At 40.8% G+C, this 21,698-nt stretch overlaps 2 protein-coding genes across 2 annotated transcripts in view; one reads left to right on the top strand and one right to left on the bottom strand.

The window, feature by feature from the left end:
* The window catches only part of usp33 (ubiquitin specific peptidase 33), a 29,769-nt gene that overhangs the window by 2,874 nt on the left and 5,197 nt on the right, over window positions 1-21,698 (top strand). The window contains exons 2-19 of the mRNA XM_038291929.1: window positions 3,545-3,643; window positions 3,722-3,775; window positions 4,318-4,380; window positions 6,528-6,677; window positions 6,857-6,965; window positions 8,517-8,586; window positions 9,389-9,502; window positions 15,516-15,594; window positions 16,959-17,403; window positions 18,659-18,799; window positions 18,954-19,069; window positions 19,962-20,134; window positions 20,226-20,296; window positions 20,373-20,406; window positions 20,492-20,537; window positions 20,622-20,802; window positions 20,968-21,094; window positions 21,183-21,352. Coding sequence (XP_038147857.1) covers window positions 3,560-3,643; window positions 3,722-3,775; window positions 4,318-4,380; window positions 6,528-6,677; window positions 6,857-6,965; window positions 8,517-8,586; window positions 9,389-9,502; window positions 15,516-15,594; window positions 16,959-17,403; window positions 18,659-18,799; window positions 18,954-19,069; window positions 19,962-20,134; window positions 20,226-20,296; window positions 20,373-20,406; window positions 20,492-20,537; window positions 20,622-20,802; window positions 20,968-21,094; window positions 21,183-21,352 — 2,227 coding nt within the window. The 5' untranslated portion in view covers window positions 3,545-3,559. The remainder of the gene's footprint in view (window positions 1-3,544; window positions 3,644-3,721; window positions 3,776-4,317; window positions 4,381-6,527; window positions 6,678-6,856; window positions 6,966-8,516; window positions 8,587-9,388; window positions 9,503-15,515; window positions 15,595-16,958; window positions 17,404-18,658; window positions 18,800-18,953; window positions 19,070-19,961; window positions 20,135-20,225; window positions 20,297-20,372; window positions 20,407-20,491; window positions 20,538-20,621; window positions 20,803-20,967; window positions 21,095-21,182; window positions 21,353-21,698) is intronic.
* Window positions 11,769-14,473, bottom strand: LOC119787881. The gene is made up of 2 exons (XM_038291930.1): window positions 12,182-14,473; window positions 11,769-11,987 (listed from the first exon to the last, which is right to left on the bottom strand). Exons 1-2 carry the CDS (start codon window positions 14,430-14,432, stop codon window positions 11,905-11,907), a joined length of 2,334 nt encoding a protein of 777 aa, XP_038147858.1. The 5' UTR covers window positions 14,433-14,473; the 3' UTR covers window positions 11,769-11,904.

Genomic DNA, 21,698 nt, shown 5'->3' with positions numbered 1-21,698 from the left:
AGTATTTTAAAGTATATTCTCTGAGGTAATGGGGAGCCAATGTTACCACTATAGACCTGGGGTAATGTGCTCCAATATCTTAGTTTTAGTGGGATGCAGGCAGTAGCACTCTGGACCAACTGCAGCTGTCTGTTGACTTTTTTGATACTCTTGTGAAGACATTGTTGCAGTGGATCAATTCTAGTAAAGATGAATGCTTTAACTAATGTTTCAAGGTCCTGCTGAGACTTTTGTTCTTTAATCCTGGAGATGATCTAGGTGACAGAAGGCTGAGTTTTTATATAGTGGCCCGTTAGACACTCAGACATGGCTCCTCATCACTTTGGCTAAAATGATAAAGAGCCAACTGATTTTGTTTGATATATAGGTATACTAACAAATACATATTTTTGCATTTTTTTCATTGATTATTAGGATTTCCAAAATAATTGGTATAACATTGGTATAACAGAGACATATGTATATATTTTTATAAAGTTATTAAGTTTTGTTTCTGTTTTACATAACATTATTCATTATTATTAGTGAATTTACTCTATTTTACGAATTATTCCTTCATTTTAAAGCTTAAAATTTGAAATCTCACAGTGGTTATTTCAAAAACCAAATCTCCTGTGGTAATTATTAAATATCTTTTTCTTAAAAAAAAAAAAACAAAAAGAAAAAAACATAAAAACTACCACATAATGCTTACTGTTTTATCAGCTGAACTGATGTATAAAATTACTCTGGGTTCTAAAGGCTGCATAACCCTTCTATAGAGAAATATAGAGGGCAGCAGTGCTATATTGTTCATTCATATTCCTGGATGCATATTGCACCTTTGAACACATGAATTAACGTAGCAATGTGATGGGAAAATCTACTAGTACGTCTACGTGAAAGGTGTAAAGAACTCCATTGAATGTAGCTGATTATATTCCACTGCTGATATTAAATGTATTGGGAATTTCTGCCCCCTCTGTAGATGTTGAAAGAAAAGTTTGTGATGGGGATGCCTCCACCCCATAGGTGCTTGAGGATAAAATCTGTTTTAAAGCAGGCTTCCCACGTGTGCTCCTTTCTGATGTGTTTACAGCTGAGTTTATTACATGTGAGTGTTCAGTCGCATGCTTCCAAAGTTCATTGCAAGTGCATGTTGAAAGGTAGAATGATACTGCAGTGAAGTGTTGTTGACCCGGCCACGTGAGTTAGCCAGTGGTTTGAGTTTGTATCTTTTTAAAAGCCAGAGATTGTCTGCATGATGTAAACCATACAGATAGAGTTGATGAGCAGAGAACATATTGGCCTGCATATTGACTTGGACATCAGAAGCAGCGAGTTTACATGCAAAGTCAATGGTTGACGCGCGTCAAGGCGCAGCAAAAGGTCCCGCGGCGTTTTGAGCAGCAGGCGCAGCGCATCTGAGCAGCTGAAGCAGCGCGTCGGGCGCGTTTAAGCAGCTGAAGCAGGGAGAGAGACACAGCGCTGATGATCAGAGGCTATGATCTCTCCTCTTAAACAGTTTATTGACGCCTAAATTAACTTAAAATGCAGAAATCTGCCGGCAGAATATGCAGTTTGGATTATTTAGATGAAAAACACCTACCAGCTGCCGCGGTGAACCGCGAGGAGGCAACCCGGCCAGAGGCTGCTGATGAAGGGATCCCTACTGTCGGCGCACCGCTGGTATGTGGGGGTCTGAGCGGCTCCGACAGAAAAAATATTGAAGGCAGGATAATAATCTGAATGAACTGACTGCACTGATTACGTTTTCAGGTGTATTTTCTCACTTAAACACATATTAAAACTACTTTATTCCCACTGATCACAGCAAATATAGCTGCAAGGCAGAGAAAGGATAGTGAAGCTCCGCCCAACGCGCGTCAGACACACTTTTGCACCGCGCAGCCAGAGCAGCAAAGCTGCTTCAGCCGCGCGTCAGAACTAACTGGTACAAGCAGCAAAAATGAAGCAGCAGACGCGATTTTGCTGCGTCCGATGTGAACGTAGCATAACTGCACAAGGATCGCCACTGTGCTAGCAACGAGCATGCTTTTAACTGGGGGCGTGTAGCAGTTCTCGCCGTAAAGCAAGACTGACTCTCACGAGACTTCTGAGCCTGTGGGTGCGGGTCGGTGCTCCTGCAATTGCAAGTGCGGTATTTCCCCCACAGACCACCAGGGCGGCCGAGAATACCTTTGTTCAACCTGAAATGAATAATTTAATCATCCATAAAGTTATGGAACACATTAATTAACTGAAAAATGTTGCATAGTGTGCCTTTAAATAAGCTGCTACACAGCTGACGGGTCGCCGTACTTGAAAGATGCATGCAAGTTGGGGAGTGTTGGCCTAGTGGGTTAGAGCAGTGCACTTGTGCTCCAAGAAAGTTGCTAGTACCTTGTTCGATCCCCACTGCCTGCACTCTGGATCTCTGAGCAAGACCTTTAGCCCCAGACTGCTCCCTGGGTGCTGCAGAATGGCAGCCTACTGCTCCCCAAGGGGATGGGTTAAATGCAGAGGTAAATTTCTCCAGTATGAAAACAATAAAGTTTGATGTAGTTCAATTAATTTTAGTTTTTTTTTTTTTTTCGTATAGAGAAATTACATTCCAGTTTTCATTTGCACGTGTTTCACTTCCTGATTTTTTTTATAAATATGAACTGGAAACTGTGAAAAAAGCTGTTCACTACATCTTTATCGCATGTTAACAATCTGTTTTTGTTTGTTTATTATCAGTTATCATACTGTGACCTTTCACATTCTGCCTCAATAATAATAAGGATGCAGGTAGAGCCGGACGATATGGCTTAAAAATGAAGACTTTTTTTTTTATATCAAATCAATTTTTTTCAAATCCTTTTCATTTCATGATTGAACATTATAAATTGCATGAATAATTTTTCATGTCAATAATTCTTTATAGGAGTTGACCTGGTTCCAAAGTGCAGCTAAAACAAGCTATATCTGAACAATAACTACCGGTAAGTTCTTTGGCGTCTAAACTCTGTTGCTCCCGCCTTAACATTCCTCTCACTTTGGGCTCAAGCAAGATGTATTGTTATCTTCATGATAACTTTATAACCTCTCCTCTGATTGGAGGAAGCAGCTGCTCACATGGCTGACAGTGATCAGGAACGTGGAAAAAAGTTATTTACATTCTGCAGCCTCACCGTTCCTGTTATGCCACTTGGGCTTGTAGCTTTGAATGCTTCAAAAGCAAATAAGGTCTACCACTGGAGTCTCTATATGAAATTAAGACATTCATTTAGGCATGACAGCATGTTGAAAATATTTGTTCTGTCCCTTTTTGAGGCATTACTCAATGTATCAATTTGTTGTCGGATGTTTTTATACATGCAGGTGTGGAAAATCTTATCATGCAAGAGGAGGTGTCAGCTTACAGCAAGCTCACTGCTGCTGTTGTTTTCCTTTATACTCTGTCAGCTATCAGATGGAGGCTTCATCTCTTCAACAGAAAAACAACAAAACAACAAGAAGTCATACAATAACAAAAGCAGATTTTTATTAAACCTTTCCTAAATGTGTGTTTCTGTCACAGACCTATCAATGAGGGATGCCGCCTGCGTCCAGCTGTGACTGCCCCCACCTGGACTGTGTGGGGGAAATCACCAAGGAGGAACTTATTCAGAAATCCCATGTGAGTAAAATACAAACTGCAGGAAGCTGCATTTTACAGTCTTATTTTTATTTAATTACTTGACCTTTTCGTTTGCAGGGCCAGTGTCAAGACTGTAAAGTCCGGGGACCAAACCTGTGGGCCTGTTTAGAGGTAAGGTGATGCCTGCTGGGAAAAATGTTGATCTTGCTCTTAGCATGCAGTACCTTTCTAAAGTATTCATACCCTATGAACATTTTTCAGACTTGATTTATAGTCCCCCCTCAGTCAGCCCTGGCACCCTCAGTTGGCACAAAGCCGCGGTTCTACTTGTGGATCTCAGACCTTTTTCAGCACTCTTACATTATTTCCAAGAATTTAGCTCATCCCATTTTCCCAGTATGTCCCCATCTCTGGTCAAGAAAATAATCTCCACAGCATTATTGTGCCTTTGCCATGTTTCACCATGGAGACGGCATGTTTAAGACGATGCCTAGGACTGACTTTTTTTTCAGGGAGAAATTGATTTTATTTAATGTCATCTTAGTAAGGGGCCTGGAAACAAATGCACACTCACAACTATTCTCTACTTTACTTTTCTCTGTCACATTAGTTACAAATAAGGATATTTGTGGTTATAAAATGACAAAATTCAACGACATAATTCAACCGTTTTCCCTCTCAGGTGAATTTACTTTGGTGTTTTTCCTCTCTAGAATGGCTGTGCGTATGTAGGCTGTGGAGAATCCCATGCTGACCACAGCACGGTCCACTCACAGGTGAGAGATGATGAGGCTGTGATGTTTTATTTGAAATGGTTGAAAGAAAAGGGGTTTAATAGTGATGGAGAAGCGGCACAGATAGAATTCCAAGGGGAAAAAAAACATATTAGAGTCCCAGGAGAGATTGCATGCTATAAAACAATCTCCAACAATGCATGTATTTTTAACATGGCCTCTCTTTGATCACAGACCCAACACGTGCATCCTTTTAGACTTATTTAAGTGTGTTGAAGTGCCTCTGCCTAGATCTCCATGTTCAGTTCAGTTTCAGCAGCAGATCATCCATTATTAATGTTCAATCCTCAGGGAAGTGGGGGGAGACTCACTAGCGCTGTCGGCTCTATGGTTACAGTATCCACTCCTCCTTACTGTTCTGCAGTTTGCTCAGCTGCTTGTCTTCTTTACTGAGACTTTCTCCCCCAGAGGGTTAGGGCTAAATGAGGTTAGGAGTAAAGGACAATTTTAAAGGCAAACGTGTAATTTGAGTCCTTGGCCTTGTAGAGTTTACATTAGTTTTTCTCCCTTCAGCGAGGATGTGCAGATAGAAATAACTTGTTCTTATGAAGCTGTCTTTAATGGATTTTATTGGATGACATCTTTAAATGTTTTATGAATGCCAGCTTTTTATATTTTTTTTGGATTAAGTGCCCTGGAGGAGAAATCATTTGAATCTTTTTCCTTCACCATGCATCTAAGAACCAGAATGTATCCAATGCTTTGCCCTCCAATAATGGGGTCTTATATCTGCTGATTGAATTGTTTTAATAAGGAAGTTCAGGTTTATTTGTCCATCCAGCCATTGGTCCATCATCCAATTACTTTTTCATCCATTTGTCTGTCAACAATCCAGAGTTTGGGAAAGTATGAGCACTGTATGCAGAAAGAATCTCAAACAGTGACTGCTTATGTTATTTATATCTTATTGTTTGTGTCATGAGAGCAGAAGGTTAAAGCGTGAGTGTAGGGGTCAGAGAGTTGTCATATTTTCGTTTTGTGGACCAACTGAGCATTTTTAACAAATTTTGTTTTCAGATCTGAAGATTATTAAAGCATTATAAGTATTCATAAAGATCCATACGTATTCATGTTTCTGTTGGTACATTTCCCTTCATGAATGTTGTAGATAGGGGGGGTGTTTGGGTATTGAGCTCCATCTGGTGTGTCGCTTTTGCCAAATCTGTCCTGCCCCACTGCACCAAGGCTAATGGACTCCCTTATGAATAATACAGAATCTGCTGGTTGGCGGCTGCTCACATTCAGTCCAACTGTTTGAGTGTTATTGTGTGTCACAGCAGCAGTGGGTCAGCAGATCTGGGACTTTTTCCTTAATAGCTCACAGCTGCCTCCACCTGTCATCCGAGGAACCAGAGACTAAAAGCTTTGCTCTGAATTTAGTAAAGCCTTTTGTGTCACATCTGTAATTCCATTTGTCCTATTAAGGTTAAGTCATATCCCTGTTCAAGTTTACGTTACCTCTATGAGAGATCATTTTCACTCTCTAAGATGATTGAAAAGGTGGTAAAGGTGTTCTCTATCAACTATTTTCTTATACTTTTGATACTTTACATCTTATGAAATCATGGTTGTGTCCTGTTGAGTTAATTTTTTGGCATAACTTGCTCTTGAAGACATAAGAAACATATTGGCGTATATTGCTAATAGTTAGCACCGAAATCAAAGGCTAACTCCCTCTGTTCTGTAAGTAGAATAAGTTTACCTCTAGTTGGATCTCTTTCTCAGGTTTGAGCATTGAACATGTCAGCAATAGCTTCTGTTCAACAAAAAAACAAACAAAGAAAACACCAGGCAATGTTAATAGGGATTCTTTTTATGGAAAGAAATGCATCACAGTCAGAGATTCTATCTTACTGTTCCAATGTCCCTCGTCCTGATGAGGTTCTGTTTTGGCTCTTTAGGCTGGTTTGTGATAGATGGACAAATAGACAAACAGTTTGCATGAAGTGGTTGCATGAAGCAATGCCTCCAGAGGACTACGTTAACCTCATGCCTTTTTTTTGTGTATTCTTATTACAAAAAATATGATTTACTACTACAACATTTTAATTATATGGGTTTATATTCTTTTAAGAATTAAATTTTTTAATGGAATAATAAGTTTTCTCTTTTCATGTATTTTTGTGCAGGAGACAAGGCACAACCTGACAGTGAATCTGACGACGCTTCGAGTGTGGTGCTATGCATGCGGTAAAGAGGTTTTCCTGGAGCGTAAACTGGGTCCTCATTCTCCCCACGCCATCGTCAAACCTCTCCCATTATCCCAGAGTCCTTTTCAGGTACCTCACCACTAAAGGTTCAAGTTCGCACTGAATTCTGCATAGTAGCTTATTTTATGTTTGATGTATATGTTGCTGCACAGTTGCACAAAATTAAAAGGTTGCAATATTGCAATGCTTTCTCTGCTTGTTTGCTTAATAACCAAAGATGATATTCTCTGTGGATGATGTTACCATAGGAGAACGGCAGGATCCCTGGGAGTCCGAATTCTCCACGACTGCCTTCTAATGCAGGTTATGAAGACTTGGACATGGAGACAGAAGAGGAAGATGACCTGCAGGCCAGAGGTGAGTTCCCCTAATTATATTTTAAAGTATGTAAAGAACACATGAAGGATATAGTTCAAAGGAGTCCCATTCTTCCTTTAAAAACCATTTCGTTAATAAATAAAAGGGTATTAAAGCTGACAACGTCTTCCCTGTTTTAATCAAGATTCAAATATAAACATGTTGAACGTCCTGAGTCCGTAATCTGCGGTGAGGTTAGTCCAAAGCGCAGCCTGTGATTGGAAGCAAAGGGAAGTGTTATTTTTCTCTGTAACAATCCGAACAACATGAACCACCTTAAAAGACCTAAAACTGATGACAGGGTTGCCTCACCCTGTCTCAAGTCTTCCATCATTTTACTGCAGCAGAAATCAAACACAGACATCCCAGTGATAAAGTTTTGGAGATGAGTTACTCTGTGCTCCTAAAATAAAAAAGCTTTGTGTTCTACTACTGATATGATTTAATTCCATAAACTTCACAAACTAGCAACTGTAGCTAAAAATTGTTGCTTTAGTTTATGTGCACAAGGGTCCCTGAGCAGCTGCAGATGTGGTTCACTGCAGCCATTAAAGCTGACAGTGTTTAGCTCTGTGCTTTGGATATACAAACGCCACCTAACGGCTTATATAGTGCTGCTAAGATATAAACACTGCTCTGCTAAAATGTTTCACAGAATCTTTAGAATGGGTTTAAAGATAGGAGACATTCTCATGCCTCAAGGTTACAAAATAGCAAAGATCTTTCTTAGGAATATTCTAGAAATAATGTCCGTGTACTTTAAAATGTTCAGTATATTTCTACACAGGGATCTAATAATAGAGAAAATTTTATTTACAACTTGATAAAATATGTATTAATCACTGTAGAGTTTAAATGAAAATAATAGAAGACTAATAAGATCCAAGAAGTATGTGGCAAATATCATTTAGGAAATAAATAATTTCACATTTCAAATGATACAATAACATTTATGATTTCATTTTTTTTAAATAATTTCAAGCACAGAATAAAACAAATGATTTAAAAGAATTACTAAAGTCTGTCTCTGGGTTTCCATTAACAATAGTAATTTATTGGGGTTTTGATCCATTCCTATTGACAGAACCCTTCTCACCGTGTCCAGTTTGTTGGCTGTTCTGCAGATATACCTTATCTGGTATGAATTCTGAGATCAGGGATTTGTGATGGTCACTCCAAAAAAAAAAAAAAAAACTCTTATTTTGTAACTAATTTAGTGATAATATATTTTAAGTTATTTTCTATTTGAAAGACCTGTTTGCATCCAAGCTTTAACTTTGTGGTTGATATTTTGAAATTTAGTCTTGATAATGACCCTTTTCCTCATGATGTATTTCTTTTACATAGCACACCAGTCCCTCCTGCTGGAAATTTTGTTACTGCAGGCAATTAACTATTAACTTTCTGAAGATTACATTGCCTCTTGGGTGTTTCCATGTTGTTTAAATAGATAGCGACCTTAGAATATGTCCACTTGAATTTTAAGAAAGGAATAAGTATATATCATTAGAACTTTGTTCTAACTTCCAGGGTGTTCTCATTCCCCTTTAGGTTTAACAGGGCTGAAGAATATTGGCAACACCTGCTACATGAACGCTGCCCTCCAAGCCCTTTCTAACTGGTGAGAATGATCCTCCACATACCCATCTAGGGCACATCATTGTTTTTTTCCCCTCCTTTTCTATGTTACTATGTGTATATCCATCACACTATCAGCATTATTTTACTGTAACATTTTGCTTTTTTATTCATTGCCTGCCCACTTCTTGCAGAGTTTGAGAAATAACCATGACTGTGTTCATTTGGGAGATTGATGGCTTAGTGTGAACTGGTGCAGTGCACCATTTGAGAAGCCAGAAATTGACCTTTTGTAGTTCCCCATGGGCTCTTGTCTTACAGATCAACCTCGACTCTATCCACCTCTCATCTTACAATTCTCCCTCTTTGTTCTTTACTGCTGTTCCCTTTGGCAGCTATTTCCAGACCAATTTAGGCAATGTAGTTAATATTTCTTTGTAATTCAAATCAGATCTGACAATGAGGGTCAAGCTTTGTTATCAAAACTGTGTTAAGATTGTGCAGGAGGACAGGTACTTTCTGAAACTTTGTTGTCTGTAATTGAGCCGAAGACATCAGCCCAACAAACTCCCTGTAGTGTTTCTCTTTCTTTTTCATTTGGTTTACTGTTATTAAGCTCTCACCAACATGAAAGGTTTCCCCTGCATGGGTTAGTAGCTGTGGGAGTTCTGTGAACACTCTGCAAGTAAAATAAGATTTTATTTATAATTAAAACATAAATAAAGAACTAAGAAAGTATTGGAACAACTACAGGGAAATAAACCTAATCAGATTTCCCGATTCTTTTTTTTTAAAGTAATCTGAGTTAATCTTATGAACAATATATATTTTTTCTCTCACTTCAGCCCACCCTTGACACAGTTTTTTCTTGAATGCGGTGGCTTGGTGAGAACAGACAAGAAGCCTGCCCTCTGCAAAAGCTACCAGAAGCTGGTGTCAGACCTGTGGCACAAGAACAGGTTGGGGAATCATCTTCTTTTTTTGTCTTTTTATCTTTTTTCCCCCTTAGTTATCTCTAAATACTGGTGTGATGGTCTGAGCAGTCAAGGGAAGATCAGGCACAGGTTTAGATCCAAAAAGTCTTTTTATTGAACCCAAAACAAAGAACTTGGGTCAACAAAAACAAATCACAAAGTTGGGCCCATAAAAGAGGTCAAAGTAACAGAATTTAACTCAGGCTAACAAAAGACCTACTGAAACAAACAGACCTGCTACATGAGACAAAGGGAAAACTTAAATACTGGCTGATCAGGCCACATAGACGATACAAAGGGGGAAACACACAAAAACCTAACTGAAATTAACAGAGGAAAATCCCATTCCCCCCCTCTTGCTGATGAGAAGTGGTGTAAACCAATTTGCAGCTTCAATGGGCTGGCTCCACCCCTTCTCCACCTCTGTTCTCCTGAAGGACTGGAGCAGCCAGCACTGAGGTGACTCAAAAAAACAAACAAAGATTAAATCAAGCAGAACATAACAGTGTAAACTAAAATGTGCGCACTTATTCTAGAATACAGTGTTATGACTTACAAAAATTCTGTAAATTAAATCCTAAATGTAAAGAAATCCCAATATAAATGAAATGAGACTTGCTGACTTAGTGTGTGTTGTGATTGAATGTTACCACATTTGGGTGGCTGTAGTTGCAGCCATCACACACTCCCCCTCTTCAAATCTCTTGCTGGGACAGCGAGAGAGACAATCCGCAATGCAGTTGTCCTTGCCAGGGATATGGTGGATGGTGAATCGAAACGGCTGGATTGCAAGGTACCAGCGTGTAATCCTTCCATTTGTATCTTTCATCTTCTCCATCCATTGCAGAGCTTTGTGGTCAGTTTCTAAGTTGAACTCTCTCCCAAGAAGGTAGTACCGGAAGGAATCCAGGGCCCATTTGATGGCCAGTGCCTCTTTTTCAATGGTTGAATATCGCACTTCCCTTGGAAAGAGTTTGCGGCTAATAAAAGCCACTGGATGGCGATCTCCAGGTGGTCCCTGTAACAGAACGGCACCCAAACCTCTCTCAGAGGCATCAGTCTGAAGAATAAAATTTCCTTCAAAATCAGGGCTGTGCAGGACTGGACTCTTACTGAGAGATTGTCGCAGATCCTGGAAAGCCGTCTTGGCCTCCTCCGTCCAGATGATCTTATGGGGGCTTCGGGAACCAGTGAGGTCTGTTAGTAGAGCGGCCCTGGCTGAGAAATGGGGGATAAACCGATGGTAGAATCCTGCCATACCCAAAAAGGATCTTAACTGCTTTCTAGTCTCAGGCAGAGGACAAGACTCTATAGCTGCAATTTTATTTATTTGAGGCTTTATCACTCCATTTCCGATCACGAACCCAAGGTACTCAGTTTCAGCCTTGGCAATTGCACACTTGGCTGGATTAATAGTCAACCCCGCAGATTGGAGGCGCTCCAACACCCTCTCCAGGTGTTTCAGGTGGTCTTCCCAGGTAGAACTGAAAATGACTATGTCATCAAGATAGGCCGCAGCAAAATTAGACATGTCAGACAGTACCTGATCCATCAGTCTCTGGAATGTTGCCGGGGCACCATGTAATCCGAATGGCATGACTTTAAACTGGAACAGGCCCCAGGGGGTCCGGAAAGCAGTCAGTTCTTTTGAACGTTCCGTCAGGGGTACCTGCCAATAACCCTTGCAGAGATCTATGGTTGTTAAATATCTGGCTTTCCCAAGCCGCTCAACCATGTCATCAATGCGGGGAGTTGGATATGAATCAAAATGTGTTATTCCATTCAGATACCTGAAATCAATGCAGAAACGTATGCTGCCGTCCTTCTTTGGCACCAGAACCACTGGGTGGCACCACTCACTCCTTGATGGTTCAATAATTCCAAGTGACAGCATCAGGTTGACTTCTTCTTTTAGGGAAACCAACAGGCGCTCAGGTATTCTGTAACTCAGTCTTCTCACAGAAGCTCCATTTTTTAATACAATGTCATGTTGGACAAGTTCTGTTTTACCAGGATTTCCCTGGAACATGTTTGGTTTACAAAGATCTCTCACCTGAGCTTGCTTTTCCTCAGAGAGGTGATTCAGGTCTAGAAACTGAGGTGAGGGTTTTGGCAGATATTGAGTATCCTCTTCCTCCTCCTCTAGAACCTCCTGAATAAGAAAAACATCTGCCTTTGGTCTCTCCACCCATTCTTTAAGCAGGTTGACATGAAGTACTCTGGTGGAGCGGGGCTGATCTGGCATGGCAATCTTGTAGGTTGTTTGTCCCAGTCTGCTCTGGATTTCATACGGGCCTTGCCATTTTGCCAGCAGCTTACTGTCAGCACTTGGAAGGAGCACCAGCACTTTCTGGCCAGGCCTGAAGGACCTGTGGCGAGCTGACTGGTCATACCAGTTTTTCTGATGTTTCTGTGCTTCCTCTTTGTGAGCTTGGGCCAATGCAGTCATCCTTTCCAGCCGTTCCCGCATCTGGACAACATAAGAGACAACATTTACAGCTTGAGAGCTTTCTTTGTCACCTTCCCATGTCTCCCTTAGGAGAGATAGAGGACCTCGTACATCATAACCATATAGCAATTCAAATGGTGAAAAACCAGTGGAGGCCTGTGGCACTTCTCGATATGCAAAGAGAAGGTAAGGCAACCACTGGTCCCAGTCTGTACCGGTTTCGTTGACAAACTTTCTTAACATCTGTTTCAAAGTCTGATTGAAGCGCTCTGTAAGGCCATCTGTCTGAGGATGGTATGGAGTGGTCTTCAGGCTCCTAATGCCGAGGAGTTGGTACACCTGCTTCAACAGAGTGGACAGAAAGTTAGTTCCACAGTCAGTAAGAATCTCAGCAGGAAACCCCACTCGTGAGAAGAGCTGTATGAGACAGAAGGCAACTGCTTTAGCTTTTATTGATTTCAAAGGAAACACCTCTGGATATTTTGTAGCATAATCCAGAATCACAAGCATATAACGATTGCCTGATTTACTTTTTTCCAGGGGACCAACAATGTCCATTCCCAGCCGTTCAAACGGCGTGTTGATGATTGGTAACGACTGAAGAGGAGCTCTGGAGGGGATTTTTAGAGAAGACTTTTGGCACTGAGGGCAGCCTTTGCAGAAGAGAGCCACGTCAGATTGTATTCCAGGCCAGTAAAAGTATTTTCTGATGCGGGCCATTGTCTTGTGCTTTCCAAGATGGCCAGCCCATGGAATGGAATGTCCTAAGGACAGCACCACCTTCTGGACTGGTCTGGGAACCACCAACTGCAACACTGACCCCTGTTGACGGTACAGGATGCCATCTTTCAAAAAAAATTCCTCCAGCTTCTTTGAACCTCGTTCAGGTTGTTGGTTTCCCTCTGCTTTCTGAAATAAAGGTGTTAGAGCTGGATCACTATGTTGCATTTCGATTATGTTAGCAGGGATTTTAAACCCCAAAGGTAACGCAGGCTTAGAGCTAGAAGATAGTTCTACAACAGAGTGTTGAAATTTCTCTTGCCGTCGCTGTCTGCGGGACTTGCGAGACTTCCCAGGCGTGGTCTCCAGGTCCGCATCATAAAAAGGTAAGGCACAGAGTGGTTGCAGAAACTCCTCCCTCTTACTAGCCTGAGATCTGGTTAATGCCGCATTGCACATATTGTTAAAGTTCAATAAATCACACAACACCGGCAGATCTTGACCCAACACTACTGGAAATGGCAAGTTTTCAGCCACACCAATATTTAAAAGGTAGAGTTGGCCTTGTACTTTAATATACAGCTCTGCTGTTGGATATAATAACTCATGTCCGTGAACACAGCGGACAGGGATTGTTTCCACATTAACTTTATTTGCTGGAACAAAGTCTCTGTGCACCAGGGTTTGTGTACTTCCTGAATCAATGAGGGCCTTTAATTGCTTACCCTCAACTTCAATTGAGGTCGTCCTCAAGCCAAACGGCACTTTAGAGTCCACACTTTTTCTGGGCACAAAACACATTTGTGTTATATTTGTAGAGTTTTGCGGGCACATTGGTTTTGTGTGCCCTTCCATCCCACACAGATAACAGATCACTGTCTTGGTTGGGGCTCTTGATGGTGCATTCAATGGCTGGGTCTTTAGAGTTTTACTCACCCCTGCCTTTTGGTAGTGAGGAACAGGCTTTGAAACCTCCCTCCTTTTCCATGCTGTTTGACTCCATGGTTGTCCCTTTCTCTGTGCGGCCACAAACACATCAGCCAACTGCGCAGCTTCTGCAGCAGACTTTGGGTTATGTTCTTTAATCCATATCTGCAACTCAGGAGACAACATTCTTAAGTATTGTTCCAAAATGATTATTTCACTGACCTCATGCACAGTTTTTTGTTTTGGCATCACCCACTTTCCGTACAACTCTTTCAGTCTTGCATACAGTTCTTTTGGATTCTCATCTGGTTTTACTTCCAGTGATCGAAATCTCAATCTGTATGTCTCAGGATTGATGTCATACTTTTGAAGAACAGCTTCTTTAACTTTATCATAATCCAGAGAGTCATCCATATCCATATGAACATACGCACCTCTTGCTTTACCAGTGAGTAGTGGAATCAGATGGAAAACCCAATCCGCTCTTTTCCACCGGCAAACTAGAGCCATGCGTTCAAATGTTGTCAGGAAATGTTCAATATCATCCTCATCTGTCAGTTTTTCAAGTCTGGGTTCATGAAAGTGAAACTGACCTGAGGGAGCATCCCTTAGCTCATTACTGCCATGTGGAGGATCATCATCATCATCATCACCTGTATCTGATTGTGATTCATCCATTTGAGGCTCAGGAGCAGGGGTGGTACGAGCTTGCACTTCCACCTGTAATAGCTGAAATTGGTGTTGTAGTGCTCTGAAGCGCTGTTCCTGCCGATCAAACTCCTCCCTTCGTCTTGCTTCCTGGGCTTCCTGCTGGCCCATATGAGCACGAAGAATGGAAATTACTTCAGATATTGTTGGCTCCTTACCCTCTTTACTTTCCACCCCTCCAGAGTCTCCACTTTCTTCTCCAACTTGCTCCTCCATTCCAACAGGCTGGTTTTGAGGATCTCCTTTTGATCCTTTGGCACTCCTTCCTGTTCTGTGTATGGCTTGATAACAGGGGAGGGACTAATCAAAAAAGAAAAAATAAACCTGTACCTCTGACTGCAAAAATCCCACTTCTGACACCAATTGTGATGGTCTGAGCAGTCAAGGGAAGATCAGGCACAGGTTTAGATCCAAAAAGTCTTTTTATTGAACCCAAAACAAAGAACTTGGGTCAACAAAAACAAATCACAAAGTTGGGCCCATAAAAGAGGTCAAAGTAACAGAATTTAACTCAGGCTAACAAAAGACCTACTGAAACAAACAGACCTGCTACATGAGACAAAGGGAAAACTTAAATACTGGCTGATCAGGCCACATAGACGATACAAAGGGGGAAACACACAAAAACCTAACTGAAATTAACAGAGGAAAATCCCATTCCCCCCCTCTTGCTGATGAGAAGTGGTGTAAACCAATTTGCAGCTTCAATGGGCTGGCTCCACCCCTTCTCCACCTCTGTTCTCCTGAAGGACTGGAGCAGCCAGCACTGAGGTGACTCAAAAAAACAAACAAAGATTAAATCAAGCAGAACATAACAGTGTAAACTAAAATGTGCGCACTTATTCTAGAATACAGTGTTATGACTTACAAAAATTCTGTAAATTAAATCCTAAATGTAAAGAAATCCCAATATAAATGAAATGAGACTTGCTGACTTAGTGTGTGTTGTGATTGAATGTTACCACATTTGGGTGGCTGTAGTTGCAGCCATCACAACTGGGTGTGTGTAAAATAAGTCTTTGCAAGCCGCATTTTATGAGTCCAGATGTCATTTATAATACTGCCCCACCCACGGACTGCAAGATGACCACAGTGCGGTAGCTGCTTTGCAGAGCAAGCGTTCTGTAGAAGCTGCTTTCTCACTCTGGAATAGAAGTTATGTGACTGATGTTTTTTTTCCCCCTCGCATTGCAGACCCTCCTATGTGGTTCCAACCAACTTGTTCCAAGGAATCAAAGCCATAAACCCCATGTTTAGAGGGTATTCCCAGCAGGTAGGTTATCATTTATGATGTAACTGGTGTGTAACATGCAGTCTCCGTCCCTCTGATCTTTCCCACATTTTGTCACATTAAAAACAGAATTCAAAGTCTTAACAGATATTTGAAGTGTTGAAGCATTGCAAAGTAAATGAGCAGTTTGAAATGTAGGCAAATTATAGTTGGTTTCAATATGAAAATATAAACTCTTTGTGCAGCTTGGCTCTGATAATCCTCAAAGAGAATCTGTGTTTCAAGAAGTAACCATATAAAAAAAACTGCACATAACCCTAAACCAGGGATGTCCAAATTCGGTCCTTGAGGGTTGCTTTTTCTGCAGGTTTTGGAAATTTCTCCTCTTCAGCACAGCTGATTTCCACTTATGGACAATTAACAAGCTTTTTCTGTGCTGCAGTATCTGAACCAGACATGTTAAAGAACAAAACAATGTTTTAAGATGCCTTCCTTCCAGGAGCTAGACACAGGATAACCTCTCAAGAGCCTACCACAAACTTTAGGAGGTTTTGATTTTGGTGATTTGCTTTTTTTCTTCTTCTTCTAAATCCAGTCATATGCTTTTAGTTGAATCTTTTGCAAGAAATCCCTCTGTAATACATAGGAAATTATTGTTCTACTGTGACAACATCAGAGGAGTATGAATATCTACACCTGTCACTGTAGATTTTACATATGTTTGTATATATATATATTTATTTATATATATATATATAAGAGATTTTAGAATTAAGTCTTATAGATCTAATTAAATCTTTTCACTATTCTTTGTTTTAGCAACAGGGACCAAAATACATTTCTACTATTGATTTAATAACTAAAAATGGTTATTGTCCACATGATTCTAGAGGTAAAGCTGCACACCTTACCAATGTATAGAATAAAAATGGCGTGAAACTAAAGCTCACCATGTCTTCAGCAAGTAATAAAACTGCTTCTTTCCTCCTGGCTTGCCAGAGTTTGTTTGGAAATGTTAGGTGAGGGATATTCATTCGTCACGCCGCGTTGAGCCACAGGGTCCTAAATTAGCATTGCTATGAATACAGATAACATTCCAGCTCCTGAGAGAGGGAAGTTAATTTGGCTTGAAGGAGGAGATTGGATTTCTGAGGTTCGTTAGGTTTGATTAAACGTTCATCCGTGTTTGGTTTCGGATTTTGTGATCCAGAATTGTCATGAACACGGAGGAGAAATGGTCTTGGTGTGTAATTTGAGGCCAGTGTGGCTGGAAAAGCTTCACTCTGTTGGTCAGGATGCAATTTTTCGTGGTACTTTAGGGTTTTCTTTCTGTCAATAAGAGATAATGTCACAGATGAAATCATTATAAAACTGAAAGTCTTTTTTTTTTTCAATTTGACTGCTAGGATTCCCAAGAATTTCTCCGCTGCTTGATGGATCAACTTCACGAGGAGCTGAAAGAGTCTGTGCCGGAGCCCTTCGACCCGTCCAACAGCATCACCATGGATGACGGCCCAGAGGAGGACAACCACAGCCAGTCAGACAACGACTTCCAGTCCTGCGAATCCTGTGGAAGCAGCGAAAAGGCAGATAACGAAACGCAAGGCAGTAACGTAGTAATGGATTACACCAACGAGGCAGAGATGCGGATTCCTGAGCAGGACGAGATCCAGGCCAACAGGGAGTGGCAGAAGGAGAAGAACATGATCAATGATCTGTACCGCTCCGGGGGGAACGGTGTTTTGGTGGGAAGCAATGAGGCCGACGTCGACAAAGACGTTGACACCGCCACAGAAACCACACCCATTATCAGTAGCCAAGGAGCCCTCAAGGTCCAAAGCAGAACATCAGGTAATACATTTCACTCCACTCTTGTTTTTTGTTTACTGCTTATTTATATTCAGAGTTACGCAAACATTATCAGTATTTACTCCCTTGACATTTCAGATTAAAACTAACATAAAGGTTTATTTTGAAGGTTTGTTTGACAGATCAATTTAAAGATACATGATTTTTCTAATAAAAATCTGATAATCCTGTGAATTCAACCCCCAGTTTTTTTGAGAACTTTTTTGGCAAAATGGCTCAAGTTTATTCAGACTTTAGGACGTGTTTGTATTCATCAGATTTTAATCCTTGCCACAGATTGAGTGATATGTTCAGGTCTGGGCTTTGACTTGGTGGTTTTAACATACTAATACGCTGTGATTTAAACCATTTTATTGTAGCTCTGGCTGTTTGTTTAGGATTGTCCTGCTAAATGTCAACTTCCACCCCACTTCACTAAATTGATCTCTATTTGACTTCCTGTTAGTCCTAACCACCTTCTCTGTCCCTCTTGAGGAAAAGCATGCCCACATCTCAATGCTGCCACTCCCATGTGTTAACATTGGGCTGGTGTGTTTTAAAAAAAGCCCAGTTTTGGTTTCATCTGAGCAAAGCACCTTCCTCTATGCATTCCTAATGCATTGCCTAAAGTTTCATGCTGCTCTATTAGAAGTCTATTCCTGTTGTTCTTCCATATATTCGTGTAGATCCGGACTAATAGTTGTCTTTCAATCTTTCTTGTGGGAAAGTTGTACAAGATTTTAATGAAGGAATTGAGTTATAACATAGTTAAAGGCTTAAAACAGTTTGTTTTTGCATGATATTTAAAGGGGAATGCAGTTTTTTTTTTACATTGGGCCCTTGATTTTACGTTATTACATCATGTTCTACATGTTCTATGTTGTCATACACACTCCGCTTTGTTTAAAAAAAAAAAATGAATATAAAAAATATAACCGCGGATGTCTGGGGGACAATGATTCGTCTACATGTTATGAATGCTGGCATACCATAAATGATAGATTATAAACAGTTCAGTTTGTGCCTTCAAGTCGTTGCCCATAGGAAGACGTTACTCGGATATAACCTAACGGAATATCTTCAGAACTAATATGGGTGAGTAGAACATGATCTAATAACGTAAAATCAAGGGTCCAATGTGAAAAAAACGGAGTTCCCCTTTAACCTTAATATTGTGTTTCTTACTTGACAGAATGTTGCAAACATAGTTTTGCATTGAAAACATGTACAGTCTTAACCATTATTTCTTCTCAATTAGATTGCTTTTCAGATATCCAAATGTCCAACATCACAAGACCTCAAAGCCCAGTCGCCATGGAGGGACATATTCCCAAAATATCCAGCAGTCCTCCTAAAGCCACCTCTGGGTGGATGAGCCTAAACCCTACATACAAGAAAGGTACAAAGCTTCTGTTGCTTAGATTTGATTAGAAACGGTCCCATTGAGAGTTTAAAAAAAGGAAATGTGGGGGGGAAAGGATGGCGTGAAGATCCTTGGCAGAACCTGACTGTAAATGAGTATTCTCACATTTCTTCCTCTCTGCTTCTCACAGCTGTCACCACGTTCTCCCCTCCAAAGAACAAACGTCAGAAGAAATACCGCAGCGTCATTTCAGATGTCTTTGATGGGACTATTGTCAGCTCAGTTCAGTGCCTCACCTGTGATCGGGTCAGTGTGGCTTTTCTTTTGGTTTTACCCTATTACCACCTTACAGGCCCCTAATACATTATATGCTGAAAGTGATGAGAAACGATCATAAAATACACAAAAACTGTTCTCTTTTTTTTTAATGCAACCAATGATAAGGGATGATATTAGACACATAACATTTGGAGGAGCTGATTTACCAGGAATATTGCTACTGATTTTTTCCCTTCATAATGGTGTTCCACCTGTTTCTTTGAGCTGTACAATCTCGATCGGTAAAGGCAAACATCTGGTGTGGGTATTAGCGGCCTTTTCATCCAGTTAAACAAAAGTTTAAATGAATGGTAATTGGAAAATGATATCCTACCAAAAATATGCATCTAAGCAGTCTATCGTGATCGTTATATTTAGAAGCAGAGATCATGCGACTTTTACTATTGTCCTCATTTTTCACATCGTACAAAGTTCGTACAATCATGGTTTAGGTTTTTTTTTCATCTAAAGGATGAACATTTAAATGAAATCTATGTATAATGTATTTATATAAGATCTTGTAGGAACAGAGCCTAGGATGATGTCCGCATATGTATATGGCTTCTTATTGGTCATCTGTGGTGTCACAGGTGTTACTCTGTTGGTATAATTACTTGAACATTCAGAGCTTTATGCACCGCCCTCTGGCAATGGTTGGGAATGAAATAGAAATTGTTCTTTATCATCTCTGAGCTCAATCAGCAGCTGGCTAACATGAAACTAAAATGAGATTAGACTTAATGAATATAATATTAAATGCACACTTTATTTTGATGCAACGTTTTGCTTGTTTTCTGCCACGAGGTTACAACATTTGAGAAATGTATGAGAGGGAATCCAAAAATTCGACCATAGGTGAATCTTTACGATGTGGTTGCAGGTATCCGTGACCCTGGAGAACTTCCAGGATATCTCGTTGCCCATTCCAGGGAAAGAGGACCTGGCCAAACTCCACTCGGCATCCCACCAGACCTCCCTGGTGAAAGCCGGCTCCTGTGGGGAAGCCTACGCTCCTCAAGGCTGGATAGCGTTTGTTATGGAGTACATCAAAAGGTCTGTGGAAAACCTTACACTGGCTCTACTGGTCCAGCATATCATACCTTGGTTACATTCTGTAAACCTGTTGCTAATTGTCCTGTTCCAGCTGGTTCTGGGGTCCGGTGGTTACTCTACAAGACTGCCTTGCTGCTTTCTTTGCTCGGGATGAACTGAAGGGTAGGTCAATTACACAAACCTCTGGCTCATCAAATACAAACCATTCCTGTTTTAATAAATGTTCTTTTGTTCCTAGGAGATAACATGTATAGCTGTGAAAAGTGCAAAAAGTGGGTACTTTTTGACTTCATTTGCTTTTCCTGAAATAAACCATAGACTGTTTTTAAAAAGCTGATCCTTTTTTTTTTTTTTCAGGCTGCGAAACGGAGTCAAATTTTGTAAAATGCAGAATTTGCCAGAGGTAAATACGTTTAACCACCATCCTTATCCATATTTTCAGGAATGTTTTCTCTAAAATGCTTAAGCAGAATCCTGTTTTCTCCAGATTCTGTGTATTCACCTTAAGCGCTTCAGACATGAGCTAATGTACTCCACCAAGATAGGCACCCACGTCTCCTTCCCACTGGAAGGCTTGGACCTGCAGCCTTTCCTGGCCAAAGACAGCTCCGCCCAGACCACCAGCTATGACCTTCTGTCAGTCATCTGTCACCATGGCACTGCCAGCAGTGAGTGGGCACAGTAGCTTGTCTTTCTATGGGACTCTGCGGCGGCTGCCATGTTTTTGGCACACATTAGCGTACTAGATTTGAAAGCATGCGCATTGAAATTCACACCGACTTGTTATAATTTGTGAACGCTGCTCTCACACTTCCCTGCCTGTCTCCTAATAGGTGGCCACTACATAGCGTACTGTAGGAACGATCTGAACAATCTGTGGTATGAATTTGATGATCAGAGTGTGACTGAGGTGTCTGAGTCCTGCGTCCAGAATGCAGAAGCTTATGTTCTCTTTTACAAGTAAGACATCAGAGTTAAACCTTTCATGCTAACTCTGCTGCTTTGACTTTACTCACATCTGATTAACATGTTTGTGTTTCCGCCACAGAAAAAGCAATGAGGACGCAGTAAAAGAACGTAGGAGGGTGTCGGGATTATTGAACATGATGGAGCCCAGCCTTCTGCAGTTCTACGTCTCCCGGCAGTGGCTTAACAAATTCAAGACCTTTGCTGAGCCGGGCCCCATTTCCAATAATGACTTCCTCTGTGTGCATGGAGGTGCGTAAGTCATTTCCTCATTGAAACCTCTCCCCAAACCAGATTTAGACCATCAGTTCAATGCGTTGTCCTAATCTCATTGTTAGGCCTGTATATTCCCATGAGTTTCAGACATTTGGTTTTACAGGAAGCATAAAAAAAATGTATGTATAGCAACAACATAACAAATATTTCCTTGTGCACACGCAGAACCCCTTGATCTTTGCTGCCTCCCGGACATAAACATGTCATACCTGACTTGTACAGAGAATATCAGTTCAGCAAAACTATTATTGCCTCATGGAAAAAGAAGCAGTTCAGGTTGTTTCCACTGAAGTTTACAGTTTCTCACCTTGGGAAATGTGCA

Source organism: Cyprinodon tularosa, unplaced genomic scaffold, assembly GCF_016077235.1.
Source record: "Cyprinodon tularosa strain WSP-4 unplaced genomic scaffold, ASM1607723v1 ctg304, whole genome shotgun sequence".
NCBI classification, from domain to species: Eukaryota; Metazoa; Chordata; class Actinopteri; order Cyprinodontiformes; family Cyprinodontidae; genus Cyprinodon; species Cyprinodon tularosa.
This window is presented reverse-complemented; position numbering and strand designations above follow the sequence as displayed.

Bases quoted from the DNA above. Each gene is read 5' to 3' on its own strand.
- LOC119787881 (XM_038291930.1), bottom strand. From the start codon at position 14,432: ATGGGCCAGCAGGAAGCCCAGGAAGCAAGACGAAGGGAGGAGTTTGAT. The intron at 11,988-12,181 runs GTACAGACTGGG...TATGTTGTCCAG, and splicing joins AAAGTTTGTCAACGAAACCG to ATGCGGGAACGGCTGGAAAG.